This window comes from Pteropus medius, unplaced genomic scaffold (genome assembly GCF_902729225.1).
Source record: "Pteropus medius unplaced genomic scaffold, Ma_sr-lr_union100, whole genome shotgun sequence".
Classification (NCBI taxonomy): domain Eukaryota; kingdom Metazoa; phylum Chordata; class Mammalia; order Chiroptera; family Pteropodidae; genus Pteropus; species Pteropus medius.
This window is the reverse complement of record NW_024342644.1, coordinates 8,039,300-8,055,037: the sequence shown is the minus strand read 5'-3', so window position 1 is coordinate 8,055,037 and position 15,738 is coordinate 8,039,300. Positions and strand designations below refer to the sequence as shown.

General features: G+C 35.7%; 1 protein-coding gene across 1 annotated transcript in view; it reads right to left on the bottom strand.

Annotated features, from left to right (window-relative positions):
* ATG14 (autophagy related 14) overlaps positions 1–15,718 on the bottom strand; it is a 34,993-nt gene extending 19,275 nt beyond the window's left edge. Inside the window, exons 1-4 of the mRNA XM_039866533.1 lie at positions 15,461–15,718; positions 4,794–4,856; positions 3,497–3,539; positions 752–833 (exon numbers count right to left, since the gene is read on the bottom strand). Of these exons, the coding sequence (XP_039722467.1) occupies positions 752–833; positions 3,497–3,539; positions 4,794–4,856; positions 15,461–15,681 (409 nt within the window). The 5' untranslated portion in view covers positions 15,682–15,718. The remainder of the gene's footprint in view (positions 1–751; positions 834–3,496; positions 3,540–4,793; positions 4,857–15,460) is intronic.
* Between the last annotated feature and the right edge of the window lie 20 nt (positions 15,719–15,738).

The window sequence follows — 15,738 nt, the reverse complement described above, 5'->3', positions numbered from 1 at the left end:
GTTTTTTATCATGTTGCCCTGTTTCTCTGGCTTATTAATCCTGTGAAACTCCACATGAGCACTTTATGAGGACAAACATTTTCAAAGGAAGCTTTAATACCATTACAAAGCACTATAAAATATTTGCTTCTGAAAGCAATGAGTAGAGAAGAAAGGGATTCCCAAGGTGTGATGGTGACTCATTCTAAACTTTAAACACCGAACTTCAGAAATACATGGAATATTTCTAAGGATGCAGGATTTCTAAGAGGACTCTCTTAAATACTTTATCACCCATGATAAAGTATGAACTGTAAAAATATAAGATTAATACAGATTAAAATATGTATAAGACACACTATGGAAGAAGAAGCCAGTATATGCTTCTGGTATGAATAATTATTATACAATAATTATTATAAATGAGTACCAAGTTAGATTCTGAGCTTCCTATGAGCTAAGGCAAATGGGAAACATACGTTCCTTAACTTTTTAAAGTGAGAAAGATAGTACATTATTTTAAAATCTTTACATAAAAATTCCTTACACAAATGTTTCATGAGAGGCAAACAGTATGGTAAGCAATAAACGTATCCAGGTTGCTATCCCCCCGCTCCGCCCCCACACTTTCTCTCTCGCTTTCTCTCTCGCTTTCTCTCTCGCTTTCTTTCTTTCTCTCTCTCTCTCTCTCTCTCTCTCTCTCTCTCATTAATCCCATGAAATTCCACATGAGCTCTTTATTAGGCTTGAGGGAGGGGGTCAAATTACTTACTTTTCTTCATTTCTTCGTTTCCTTTACATATAGTTTGTTTCAGTTGTTCAATCCTCATCTTGCAGGACATTATTTTCCATCTCTTAAAAAGTATGTAATAAATATCAGAAACTGGTCTCTTAAATTAATATGATTATCTACCTGGTATCGCTACCTACTTTCAGGTATATCTTAGAAAGCATAATGAAGAAAAGACCAACATAGTTATACTTATAGCTTTTGTAACTATGGTGGATTACAAAAAAAAAGAGACAATGTTATTCTTGTTCGAAACAGAACCTGCTAGGAAATTAAGAGTGAAAGAGAAATTCATATAGTTCTTTTGTATAGTGTTAAGGAGGAGCACAGAGAAAAATGTTGAAGGATATTCTCTTAATATGCTCTGTCTAAAATATTGCTAGTGGTAACAGGTGGCTATTTAAAAGTCAACTAAAATTACGTAAAATAAAAAAATTCAGTTCCTTACTCACACTACCCACACGTCAAATGCTCAACACCATTTATGACGAATGCCTACCATACTGGTCTGTGTAGATACAGAACATTTGCATCATCACAGAAAATCCTATTGATGCATTGCTCTAAACTCTTAGTGCTAGTTACGGAAGAGACCATTAACATCACTGTATTATCTCACCAATATAATAAACGAATATTACTTCTGAAATAATTAACCCATTTTCTGTTTAGGAAAAAAAGTGCAGCTCGCTGCCAGCGTTAATTTAATTTTACATAAATACACTTTGAGGCTGAAGCAAATCTGTGAAAATAAAATATAAAAACTGTTCTTGGAGTTATTTCTAAAGAGAACTTGTCTCTAATCCTAATGTATTTGACTTAAGAAATGTATACTTAAGTCAAATTCATCGAATGAACCTTCGGCTAGTAACTGTTCCAGAACGATGTTAATATCACACATAGGAATGCTATGTTTTCTAAGATTTGACATTCTCAGTGATTGAGAATTACTATGTTTTGTAAGTGGAAATACCACTACTAAACACAGAATACTATAAAGAGAATGATGTCATTTGTTTCCAAAGACTATCCATATACTAGAGTGATGTGAAAATAATAACAACAGCAAGATATTTTGTGGCAAACATTGGGGGTAAAGTTAGGACTGTGATCTTCGAGTTATTTTGGGATAAACGCTGTAGCAGCAAGTGACACTGGCGAGTATTCTCAGGGCAATCGGGAAATGGGTTAAAACTGGAATAAAACAGAAGTTTGTAAAAAAGTATATAACTCATGTAAGATTTCTTGAAAAGCCTCAGACAATTTTATGAAACATGAAATTTACATTACCAGGATTTGGGTACAGCCTCCCCCAAGGTGAATAAAAGGATCAGTACAAATGTGACCTAATAGTTAAAAAGTATGGTTATCTAGTTTATCTGTAAGTGAGGTTAATTAAACAACACTCAAATGTTTTCAGTGTTTAACATCTAAGTAGTCTGATAGTACAAGACACACAGTAGATTACAGGGATGTTCTGGAGAGCAAAATGCTAGCCTCTCCAATGGAGTGAGGAGACATTTGAAAATAGATTCATGGGGAATGGTGGATTCAGGAATAAACTGGCAATGATATATCTTCACTTTTAAGAGGTATTAGTCTTTAAGAATCAACACTGAAGTTTTTGATAGAAAAATGGGTTTAAGATTCTTTGTAATAACCTTTTATGATCTTTTCCCATACAACATATTTTGTTTCCACAATATTCAGAGCATGAACAGAATTCGCTTGTCACAAATATTCTTTATTTTTTAAAAATTATAAGTGATGCTTATTATTGTCAAAAAAATTACACATCGCAGAAGAGAAAAAAGAAAGCGATTGTTAGCATGACTCCTCCCAATTCCTCAAGAGTATTCTCAATTAAGGTCTGGCATCCATCTTTTCAGATTCTTTAGAGTATATGTATAATTAAAACAGATATTCACACGAATGGAACTATACTTCACTCTAGCCTACTTTTTGATTTTTCATTAAAAAATATACCTTGGACTGCACTCTTTATCAATACATGTAGACTGACATTCTTTTTAACAGCTACACAGTATCATAATTATTTAACTCATCCTGATCAATTAGCATTTAGATTATATAATAACTTCACTACTAGTGCTGCAAACAATCCGCTTCTTTATACATAAATCTCTGCATTCATGTGCATTTCCTTAAGAAAAACTGCCAGACATACCATATGTGCATCAAAAAGAAAACAACAAACCACCACCAAATTGTTCCCCAAATATGTCAATGTATATTCCCACCAAGAGAATAAAAATGTTATCAAACTCCTTATTTTCATATGTATTTATTTTTCATATGTATTTATTTATGTTCGTTTTGCTTATAAAGGTCCTCTCACTCCCAGGTTACATAAACACTCTCCCATATTTTCTTTTCATATTTTTATGAGTTTACTTTTCGCATTTAATCATCAGTCCATTTAGAATATGTTTTTATAGTAAGTTTCCTTAAAAAGTCAATTGTTCTTATATTTCTATGTCAGTACCAGACTTCATACGTTGTCTACACAATTAATTGCCAATACCCTGTTTTCGGTATCTAGACGAACTATTTGAGACCCCCACATTACAAATATATTCGAAGAGAAGATTGCCAAAAATGATCAAAAATAAATTTTAATGCACTACGGTTTTTTACACTCTATCAACTTAAAAACATGTAATCTTAAGTATAAAGAATATTATTTAAATAGTTCTTACAGCTTACCAACTGATCTGTTATCCGTTTTCCTTCCATAGCTTTTAACACTCTGTATGGAGAAGAGATATGAGAATAAGCTCTTAATAAAATTTTGTGAAGCTCTAAAATGTAAAATAAAGAACTTTTTAAAATAAGGTCTTACAAATGGCTAGAAACACCAAAGTGGGACTTAAGCATTTAAAAGTGTTTTCCAAATTCCCTGTTCTCTGCAATTTTTTCTCACTTTTCCTTTTGCATTTCTAACACAGCCCAGAGCTTTTCTATAAACATTAACAATAAACTTAAATAACCAGAGCCTCTGTCCTCTGTCATAACTGAAATTTTCCATCAGTCATAATTAATAATGATAATTAAGAGAATTTATGATTGAAAATCCTATGATCATCTCCCAAAGAAATGGCACAAGCCAATATCTATAAAAATTTGTTCCATGGAATGAAGTGTTATAGAAGTTTCTGTGAGGTGAACACATAACGTAAATACATATATGCTTTACTGTTAAAATGTACAGCTGCAACTTTATGGATTTTGTTTACCAGTGTCACCATAAAAATAAAAAATAATAATTAAAAAACAAGTTTCTGTGATCACATAAATTAGAGAAACAACCGAGTTAAATGAATCCAAGCAGGTTTCTCTAATGCAGGGCATCTCAGAAGATTTAATCTGCTTATCAATGTGTTATCTGACTTGGGGTGTGTCTAGAGAACAGTGACTAGGTCAGTTTGGGATAGAGTGTTCTATTGGACAATTCTCAAATCCAGAGGGTAAGATGCATCAGGGGTGCTTGTTAATAACTCATACTCCCAGGCCTCCCTCAGCCCTACTGAATCAGAATACCTGAGGATGGATTTCAAGAATCCACGTTTTTAACCATTACTTCAGTGAATGCATTCTGATATTCTGATAGAGATGAGATGCAGATCACACTTTGCAAAACACCGACAGAGAAGAAGGTAAATGGAAACAGTAACGGCCTACAGAGGCCACTATCACTCACTTGTCTAATATGCCTACTGTGCTGGACCCATTTACTATATATCGATTATCAGGGCCAGGGGTTCGATTCACCCACCCAGTCACTGAGTACCTACTGTGTATCAGACACTGGGTCGAATCCCACTGTTTTCTAGAAACTTCATAACTCTATTTTGTTTCTCCAAGATGCACTGCTCTTCCACTCTTGGAGATTATATCCTAAATTTAGTAAATTAGCAATCCATGTATCTGCATACCACAACACTAAATTAAACCACATGGTGACTAAATAACCACCACAAATAAAAGCCGAAAGAAAACTCACTGTTTTTGAAATTCTTCTTGCTTGCTCTTAAGTTGACTTAACCGTTCCTTCTTGTCTATAAACCTGTAAGAAAAAAAATCGGTGTTTTATTTATGTTCATTTTTTTCAGTTCAATGAGATTATGCAAATTCAGAGAGCCAATCTTTTCTGCAGACTCATCTGGAAATGTCATCGTCTTCAAAATAACTACTGTACATATCTTCTCAATGGAATGCACAAGGCTGCTTACCACTTGCTTATTTTAAAACTAAGTTCAAATTCTCAGCTTTAAAATTCTTTCATGGGTTTATAAAATATATTTATAGGTTTTCCCCTCTCCCAGGTTAAATTATTTTCCAAAACAGGCACATCACAGCACTAAAGTGAATTTGAATTCAAAGAAACTGAGGCTTCCGTTATAACGGTAATTTTAATTGTTATGCTTCATTTAATCCTTCTCTCATCTATAAACTGATTCCCTATCATTTTTAAAGTACATTTTTTTCTTACTGATTTTATTGCTAGTCATTACAGATTAACGAGTTACTTAGTAAAAGTTACCAAAAGGAAGGGATATCATATTGTAGTTCGTTTTCTCTTTGTCAGTCTTCTACCCTTATAATTATTTTCTTCCTGTTAGCTGGCGTTTAGTTTGCCCTCTCCCCCGCCTCCCCCTTTTTTTTCTGTTTAAGGTGGAAACTCAAATCATCTATTTTATGCCTCTTTTCAATATTTAACCATATAAAGTTATAAATTTTCCCCTAAGTATTGCTTTAGCTAAACCTAAAGTTTTTGAAATGGTGTATTTTCATTATCATTTAGTTTGAAATTTCTAATTTTCCATAAGATTTCTTCTTTGATTCATAAGTTTAGAAGTGTATTGTTTAATTTCCAGAAACATGAGCTCTTCTAGGTAACTTACTGTTATTGTCTTCTAATTTGATTCTGATAAGGCTGCAGAACATATCAATTAACTTATCAGGCTTTTTCTATGTGCCTGCAACTTATAACAAAGGATCTTCAACAATATTAAGAAATCTAATGATACATTCTTCTGCTCTGTGTACTCTTGGACATATGAGTTATTTGCTATATGTTTCCACTTCCTTGTATCAAAAATGAAAAGCTGACGTGTTATTTCTCACTAAAGCAATGTGGTGATTCATGTTCCCATAACCTGAAGGAAACAACAAAATGACAAGGCTCATCAAACCATACAAAGGACAGACATGGGGGATAAAATCTTGCTTTTAGATTTTTAGAGGCTATAAAAATTCTCCTTTCAGATCTGTTGTAAAAATGCCACTGCACTTTGCACTAAAACAAATTGGGATGACAAACAACTCTACCCAGCTTTATATAGAGCTGGTTGATTCTCTTGGGCTTTGTTAAAAAAAAACAAAGCAAACAAACAAAATATAAAGCATCAATACACAGATGACAGCAGGAATAATAAATGCAAGATATATTCTTCTGTATCAAACACTTCATGGGTCATGTTATCCTTCATGAAGGAAATTAAAAATATGTGACGTTAAAGCTAAGCTAGCAGATGATATCAAGGAATGTGGCCAGGTCAGCATTTCAACTGCTCATCAGCACACTCATCCATTCTCTGCATTCTCCATCCCGCCACTCATGGAAGTAAGCAAAAATTCATCCCACAAGTCTGTGCTTTCTCAATACAGTTTCTAACAAGTAGAAAGATTAATAGACAGTCACCATATTTAAACCACACTTAATGATACATATTTCATCTTTTAAAAAACAGAGGAAGGGAAAAGGAATCCTTTTTTTATGTACTGTCTTTCAAGTTGGGTTTACCATATAAAGTATCTTGTAACTTTTCCCATGTCAGAACATATAAATCTATCTCATTCTTTAACAGGTACACAGAATTTCATTGAACACACATCATAAAATTTATTCATATAAATTCCTACAGAACACTGCCACTGCTTCCAAATTTTCATTATTATCAGTAATGTTATAAATGAATATCCTAGTGTACAAATCTTTATAAGCTTTTAAGATGAGAAACTTCTATAAATTAAATAAGTTGCTGGGTCAAATATTTACATGCAAAATTCTGGCAGTTATCTTTAAACTTCCTCTGAATCATTTCATATAATTTCCAACCCCCAAAACTATAACAGAACCAGTTTTCTCATAATCTCCACAAACAGTGCACACTTCTTTTTAGTCTCTGCTAACCTGCCTCCCAAGCCATTCTCCCAAAGACAGTTCATAATTCATTGATTTGCCTTTCTTTATTTTACTATTAGAAATGTTGAACGCCTTTTTCTATCTTATTGGGTGCTTAATTTTCTTTTGTTATTCCCCTGCCTTCATCCTTTGTCCATTTTTCTAGTTTTTAAGGGTCACTTATTAGGGAAATTAGCCATTTTTCTTTCATACATCTTGAAATTATTACTATGTTTCTGTCCTATTAAGAATTTCCTGACTTGTACGCAGCTACAGTTATCAATGTTTTAATGACTCTAGTTTTTGTCTTGTTTTCTGACAGGAATACGCCAGTGAACCTGTACCACATACCACGGCTTTCATAACACAATTGCTTATATTTGCTCTCCCAATTTAAAAATGCCTTCTATATTATTTACCAAATTCCTCAATTTTTACAAGATTTGTTTTTTCCCCTAAAAAAGCATTCCCTTAAATTGACTGTTGTTTCCTAAAGTCATCCACACTTTTGCAACTAATTTTGTTCCCATGAAAAAAAATACTCCCTTAAATGACTTTGAAACAGTCTCCCTAATAGTAATAGAGGCTGATGGGAACTAGGAGAGGGATGGTTGGTCACACAGAGGGGTGGTACAAGAGACCAGGATTCAGAGGGAACCTTCCTGAAGTCATGCCTGTCTGGGCTGAGACTCGGGATGAGTTAGAGTTGGTGCTGTTAAGGGAAGGAAGGCATTACAGGCAGAGGAAATTCTGCTCTTTCACAGGTAAAAAAAGAATTTGTCCTGCACCAAAGCATTTCAACACACGAAGTGGGAAAACAGAGATAGGTATGTGTTGCTAATGAGTTGTCAGTGAACTTCACCACTCTGCACTGTTCCTTGGCCACTGCCAGTCATGGGTGACGACACAGACCTATCCACAGGTCAGGCCATTCACATAAATATGTCTCATAATACCAGAAAAACAGCACCAGGGCATGTGCTCTATTAGGGGTCTACATTAATTCTGCACTAGGTGATAATTAACATAATACCTACAACTTACTGAGCACTTACTATCTCCCAAGCACAGTACCTTTCAGAAAAAACTAATCCCTCCACCCACCTGCCCAGTCCGTTCCCTCATCCTAGGGGTATATGTTTGTGCCTAGGGTTATGGCAATATAGAAGTCTGAAATGTATTATGAAAAAAGAAAAAATACATAATCTTTCAAATAAGTAACTGAGGGTCTTAAAAAATATTCAAACCCTTTGAACCAGTTATTGCAGTTCAAGGAATCTATCCTAAGGAAATAGACTAGAAATGAGAAGATAGATTTGTTTGAAGGTGCCAATCACAAAATCACTCATAATAGCAAAAGCTGGAAACAACCTAAATGCCTAATAGGAGAATGATTGATTAAATGACAGTATATTGCCACAAAGGATGTTAAAATGTTTTTACAGACAAAGATATGAGTACGTGTTTATGAGATTTGGGTTTTTCAAAAAGCAGAATAAACTACATACACATATGGTACGATTCCAAATGAAAAAGATATCAACAAGCACATATACATGAACAGAGACAAGGCTGGGAGGAAACAGAACAAAATATTAACAGAACTGCAAAAATACGGGTAAAATATGTTTCCTTATGTATTCCTGTACAATATTCTACAGTAATCCATCTATACTTTTATAACCAGAAAAAAAGAAAGACCATTCAATCAATTCAAATTTCTCATGCTCCCCTTTGAGGATCACATCCACTATAAAAATGTGTACCTAATCCCCTGAAAGTATCTAAAGTTCTTGAGACAGATTACATTCTTTGGGTTCCTGAAATCGATGGGAGAGAAATGAGTACAACAGTTTTTAGGTCAGTGGTGGGGAACTTTGCCCATATCTGATCCGGGCCCAGGTTGAGGTGGAAGAGTTAATGACTACATCTGGCTCTAGAAATAAGGCAGTGAGGCTTTTCAGGTAAGAGAAAGCACAGATGTGCCTGGGGAAGGAGAGCACAGCAATCTCCTTTATTCAGGTAAAGATGGTTAAAGAATAAAATATTTCTTGAATTAGGATACTAACACAGTAAGAATTACTAGCCATCGAATTTTTCTTCCTTAAATTCTGTAGGCATATAAGGGCATGTTTATGGATAAAAGCAAGATGGAACAGTCCTTATCAGGATGGTTCTTTTATCTTACATTAGAATATTTAAGATATGAGAAAAATGTAGTAAAAACATTTTCCACTGGTAGGAATGAAGGTTGTTATTAACAGAAAATAGAAACAAAGTATTGTTTAGTTTCTTCACTTGTAAAATGGGAATAATGCTTATACTACTTGGTCACCAGGATTAAATAAAATAAACATGCAAGCATCAGGTACAGGCCCTTAGCACATAATATACTCTAGTTTCTCTTTTCTTCATTGCAATGAGTGATTTAACACTTAATCTTACTAATACATTAAACTGAACTATATATATAAAAATACAGTTTAGATCTGTAAGTGAATTTAAGAATTAGCATAACCCAGAAGAGTGGGTAAGGTACAACTCCTGTTCCCTCATTTTCAAAACAGGTTAATAATGCATGGGTTTATGGCAGGGAATAAATGAGATAATAAATGTGAAAGCCTTTTACAAATCTAAAAGTTATAATGATGAGAGTTGCCAGAGATACTGACTGAGAACGAAAGTTTTATTTTCTTAGCAGATCCACATGTGTTGGTGTAAATACAATTAACAAGCTGCATAGGATGGGAGTTGAAACCCTTCCTGAAGGACACAACCCAGTAGCAGAAAAGTTGGTAAACCCTTGTTCAAAGATGGGGAGTCCAGCTACATGTACAGCTTTTGTTCTGCTGAGTGGTGTACTCAAATGTGGGTCCAGAAGTGAATTCTCAAGAAAACAGAGTTTTATAGGCTACAGTTACCAAAAACCAAAAAGATACTAGAGAGAAAACAGAAATAACTGAAGGGTACTTTTTTGGACGTTGGCTGTGTCTTCCCCTTGAAATATTCAGTAACATCTAAATTTCTTGTTCATCCTTTATCCCACCTCAATTTGTTTAGCATCCATATTTCTGTTTGGATATAAGTGTAATCATATATTCGTAAAACTTAGCAGTGAGGGTAATGTTGCTTCATTCTTGAAAAGTCCTTAAAAAAGCAATATCCATATGCTCATAAAATGTGTCTTTTTAATCCATACTTTAAAATAACTAGTTCTTAACCCTTGTGCACTGTTACTGGGACTGTAAATTGGTGCAGCCACTATGGAAAACAGTATGGAGGTTCCTCAAAATATTAACGAGAACTACCTTATTACCCTGCAATTCCACATCTAGGTATTTATCTGAAGAAAACAAAAACACTAGTTCAAAAAGATATATACATCCCTATGTTCATTGTAGCATTATTTACAATAGCCAAGATATGGAAGCAGCCATAAAAAAAAAAAAAGAATGAAATCTTACCATTTACCAACATGGATGGACCTAATGGATATTAAGTAAAATAAGTCCAAAAAAGACAAATACTATACGATTTCACTTATATGTGGAATCTAAAGAACAAAATAAACCCAACAGAAACAAACTCAGATACAGAGAACAAACTGATGGTTGCTAGATGGGAGGGGGGTTGGGAGACTGGGTAAAAAGGATGAAGAGATTAAGAAGTATAAATTGGTAGTTACAAAATAGTCATGATATAGTCAATAATATTGTAATAACTATCTATGGTGCCAGGTGGGTACTAGACTTACAGGGGGTGGGGTATTATTTTGTAAATTATATAAATGTCTGACTACTATGCTGTACACCTGAAATTAATATAAAAAATATTGAATGTCACCTCTAATAGAAAAAAAAATAAAATATTTTCTGAACATATTTTCAGAAATATGTTCCTAAACCAGCAGGCAGATTGTCTTGGTGCTACAGTCTCTGGGTATTCTCAGATTAGGTCCCCCGTTCTACTCCCACACCTATCATAAACCTATAACTGATTTCTTTCCAGTTTTGACTTCAACTTGTCAGTTATCTTTTGGGTAACGGTGCTATTTTTGGTGTCAGATAAATGTATAATCTGGAAAATTATATTCCTGTTAAAAGACCTATAATTTAAAAATGTTGACCAGTACAAGATCCAAAGAAGAGTGTGTTGGGAGTACTGCTCTCAGTCCTCTTCATCTCTTAAAGAAGCACACAAGTTAAAGGCGGATGAAAAAAGCAGAGAAGAAAGTGGGGCCAAGGTGAGAGATGAGGAAAGAATAGTGTTGGTGAGGATACAAGGTATAAGGAAATCTTCCCCACTGAACAACAACAAAAAAGTAATGAGTTTAGATATTTTTCAACCAACCTATGTGCCAAACTAATACTGTCCACAAAATTATAAAGAGCACATGTTCTCTTCTTAGAAGTCAAAGGAACTAATCACTGTGAGAGTTAATCTTTAATATCTAGTTTTCCTTGAACTGCTAACCCACTAAAATCTGTATACTCAGCTAGTCTATTAAGAAAACCTGAAAAAACACATTTACAAGAACTTTGATACACATTATCACATTCAAATCTATGTTGGCACAGCTAATTTGTCCAGTTTACTAAAAACAAAAAACAAAAAACAAAAAACCCAGAAGTTAAACGAGGGTTTTTTAACTGTGTTGTATAAAGCTCCATCCATATTTTATTTCTAAGTGTTTTCCCACAGTTAGCGAGGGGCTTTTCATAAAGTAAAAGAGTCTGAAAGCAAAACAGAGAATACAAAATTTTTCATAAATACTGAAGAAAGCAGACTATCTTAAAATCAATCTTTAAGCAGAGATTCTCTCTTCTGTAACTTGCCAGAATATTTTATGCAGATAACTGCACCCAATGAGAGCTCATTAAAAATGATCTGGCTGTTTGGACAGTGGTCCTGGGTTTCAATTATTTCATCCTAGTAGATACTGAGAATTGTTCTGGGAACAAAAGAAAACAAAATCCTCTTCTTAGGAAATACACAGTTCAGAAAAGAGAAAGATGGAAAGTGAAATGAAGCTGGCTGAGCAAACCACTGTGGCAGTCCTGCTGTCCCTGAACTCTAAATTTTTTATTTCTCAATTCTGAGTGGTTCTGGTATTTGCTCTTTATTTTTCTTGGTCAGAAAAAGAAATCCACTAGTACACATCTCTCTTCTGAAAATTCACTTTAATGCTCAGATTTAGCCATGTTCTACTGCCTTTACCACTGCTTCAATAATATGCCTACTATGTGCTATCCATTGCCGCTGCACTAAGCACTGGCGATCTGATTTAACAAACACAGAATTCAGGCCTTCATGGAACTGCATTCTGGATGTGAGTATCCTCCTCAAATAATAACATTACACATCATGTTCAGTACCGTGAGGAATTGAGTATTGCAATAAAAAATAATAGGGGGAGATATGGAAGTGGGAACTTACCTTAATGAAGGTCAGGGAAGGCCTGGATAAGGAAGGGACATTTAAGTTAAGACGTGGAAGACAAGATGCCAATCAGGAGGAAAAGTGTTCCAGGCAGATAAACAGCAAGGGAAAAACCCCAGGGGTAGAAAGTTTCATGTGTTTGCAGATTTGAGAGAAGGCCCCTGACTATGAAGCAGTGAATATGAGGGAGCATGGCATGAGTTTATTTTTTGAGTGCTTAATATACGTTAGACATCACGCTAAGTACTTTAATATATCCTCTTATGTAATCACTACCAGAAACCTACAAAGTTAGATACCCTTCATTTTCAAAATGAAATAAACAAGCACAGGTGAGCTTAAGTAACTTGTCCAAAATCACATAGCGAGTGGTGGTACTTGAATTCAATTCAATGCAGCAAGAATCCAAACTCTACATTTTTAACTGAACCTTACACCCAAAGTTAGAAGGTAAGCAGTAGCCAAATACAGGGGGCTTTATATGCCATGGTAAAGAGCTTGAATTTATTTATCTTTTATTTTCTAATTAAGTTTTTAAATTTTATTTTAAGCTCAGTGGAAAGCCATTCAAAGGTTTAAGAAAAACAATGACATTATCTAATTTACATTTCTACAGTGGCCACTGTGTGGACAATGAAGGGGGGTGGGGAGGAACTGTAGGAATAAAACAACAAAAAAAAAGGAAACCAGTAAGTGGCCAGAAGAGAAATGATGGCGGTCTGGACTAGAAGTAGATGGGTTCAAGATCTATTTTGGAGCAGATCTAATAAGACTTGCCAACGATTTGGATTCATGCAATAAGGAAAAAAGAAAAAGTCTATGATAACTCCTGGGCTTCTGGCTTTCGTAACAAATGGATCACGTTGGATAAAAATGAAATGGTTAGGATCAGACTAAATTTGGGAAAGAGGGGTATATTCATTCAACCATTCAATAAATTAAGCTTCTACTATGTGATGATACAGCAGAATACAAAACTGATAAAGGCTTGCCCTCATAGAACTTACATCATTGGGGTGGACGATAGTTACATATATTAATTACATATATTAATATATAAGTCATATTTAACCAAAAAGAATTTCTCTAATGTATAAGTGGAGGCCTAAAGGAAACAAAGGAGGCAGCCCTGAAGATTTCTGGGAGAAAAGAGTTCTGTGAAGTCTAAATAAGACTACAATGGCCATGAGGCAGAAGTGTTCTTGCTATGTTTGAGGACTAGCAAGGAGGCCAGGGTAGTATAACAGAGTAGGTAAAGGGAAAATAATAGGAGGTCAAAGGAAGAAAAGGCAACATAGAACTTTGGTTGAGGATTTTGGCTTTTTTACTTTTGGGCAAAACAGGAAATCCCTGAATAATTTCAACAGAGGAATGGAAGAGCGGTGTTAGTCTGTTTACAATATGGAAATAACACTTTAAAGGAGCAAAGGTGGAAGCAGAGACTCAAGAAGCAATAATCCTTTGGTGGATCAGCCCACAAAGTGGTAAGAAAGACAGATTTATGATAGCTTTTGAAGAATGGATAAAATTTGTTGATGGGATTAGACAGGGTGACATTAAGAGGAGTCAAGGAAGACTCAAAGTTTTTGAGTGAAGGAAGACTAGAAGTTTTTTGGCCTGTACCAAAGAAGAATAAGATTACCATTTACTGGGTTGGCATGAACATGGGAAGAACATATTTGTGATGGAAAATAGTAAGCTTAGTTTGTCAAGATGGAGATACTTATTAAAAATTTAAATATAGATGTTGAGCAGGCAGCTGTTTTCTAGATTCCAGAGAGGTGGGTAGGAGATACTAGTCTGGCAGTCTTAAGCATATATGGTATTTAAATCATGAGTATGTATGTAGGAAAATGTATATAGCGAGAAGAGGATCCAGAACTGAACCTTTGAAGAACTCCATCAATTAGTCATTTCAATCTCATAACTAGTATTTTTACAATAAAACTGGTTTCATTTTTAAAGCTATTAGCAGTTTCTAAAGTCATCAAGTGTATCAATGAGACAACAATAAACTAAAAAGACTAGATTTTGCAAATCTCAAAAGAGAAAGAAACTAGCTGTTCTGATCAGAAGACTACTAGGAACTCAAAAAATTCCAAATACAGAGGTTGCACGATCCAGCGGTTAACTGCATGGTATATAAATTCAGACTTCCTGGATTTTAATTCTGGTCCCTACACTTATTATCTATGTGAATCAAGGCAAGGCACTTACTATGCAGTTTCCTAAGCAATAAGTTGGGGATAACTTATTGGACTGTTGTAAATGAATTAATACCTAAACTTACACTCAAAAAGTCAGCTATCATACTATCACTGACACTAAGTTACTGAAACAAAAGTTGGGAGAGACCCTTCAGCTGATAATACTAATTTTTCAATTATCTTAACCAAAGACTTGCAGCTCTGCTTTGATTTCAAAACATGGCCAAAACACGTTCCTGAATTCAATTCTCTGAACTTATAGCTTTCTGGATTTAAAACAAAGCCAAAATACATCCCCAAACTCCTTAGCGTGCAAAACAATCGCGGAACAACGAGCTAGTCTTAATTTACACATTAGAGTAAGCCTGTCTGCTAACAAGATCCATCTGTGTGACACAAGCTTCCAGTACCAGAAACCCTCTTAACCAGTTATTTGATTCTCCTCTGGTCTCTCCTCTAGAGAAAGAACGTGCTTTCGAAGAAAAAGGTTAAAGCGAGCTTTGAATGAGAGTGCAGCAAAGTGCCAAAAATCCAACTCTATAGCAGCAACAGGGGAAGACTTCTCGAGTAACCATCTATCCGTTTTCCCTAGTACTCAGGAGCACGGTGGGGTCAAACTCCTCTCTGGTGAGTTAAGGGGAAACAGCAACCTTCTCTCATCTGGCCCCACCCCCGATCCTGTCCCCTAGGACCCCTGGGAGCAAGGCAGCTATCCTCTCTCTCCCTTCTCTCGCGGGGTTCCCGGGTTCGGACCCAGGCCTTAGGCTCCAGCCTCCAGCCGCCAAGCCAGAGGAGACACCAGGGGAAGAAACAATAGGGCCGTGGCAGCCGCCGTACCTCTCACGGTCGCGGCCGTCGAAGTAGACGAAATCGCCGTTCTGGACACACTTGGCACAGGTCAGCCGCCGGCGGGTGGTGTTGCACAGCGGACACCGCTCGACCGCCACGTACAACCCCTCCGCGTCGTCAACCGAGTCGACCAGGTCCCGGGCGAGTGGCCGGGGCCCGCAGCCAGGAGCCTCAGGCGCCCGGGCTCCCTTCCCACTGGGAGACGCCATGATAGTCTAAGAGCTGAGCCAGTCACGTGGGATTTTGTTTTCAACCAGATGCATCCT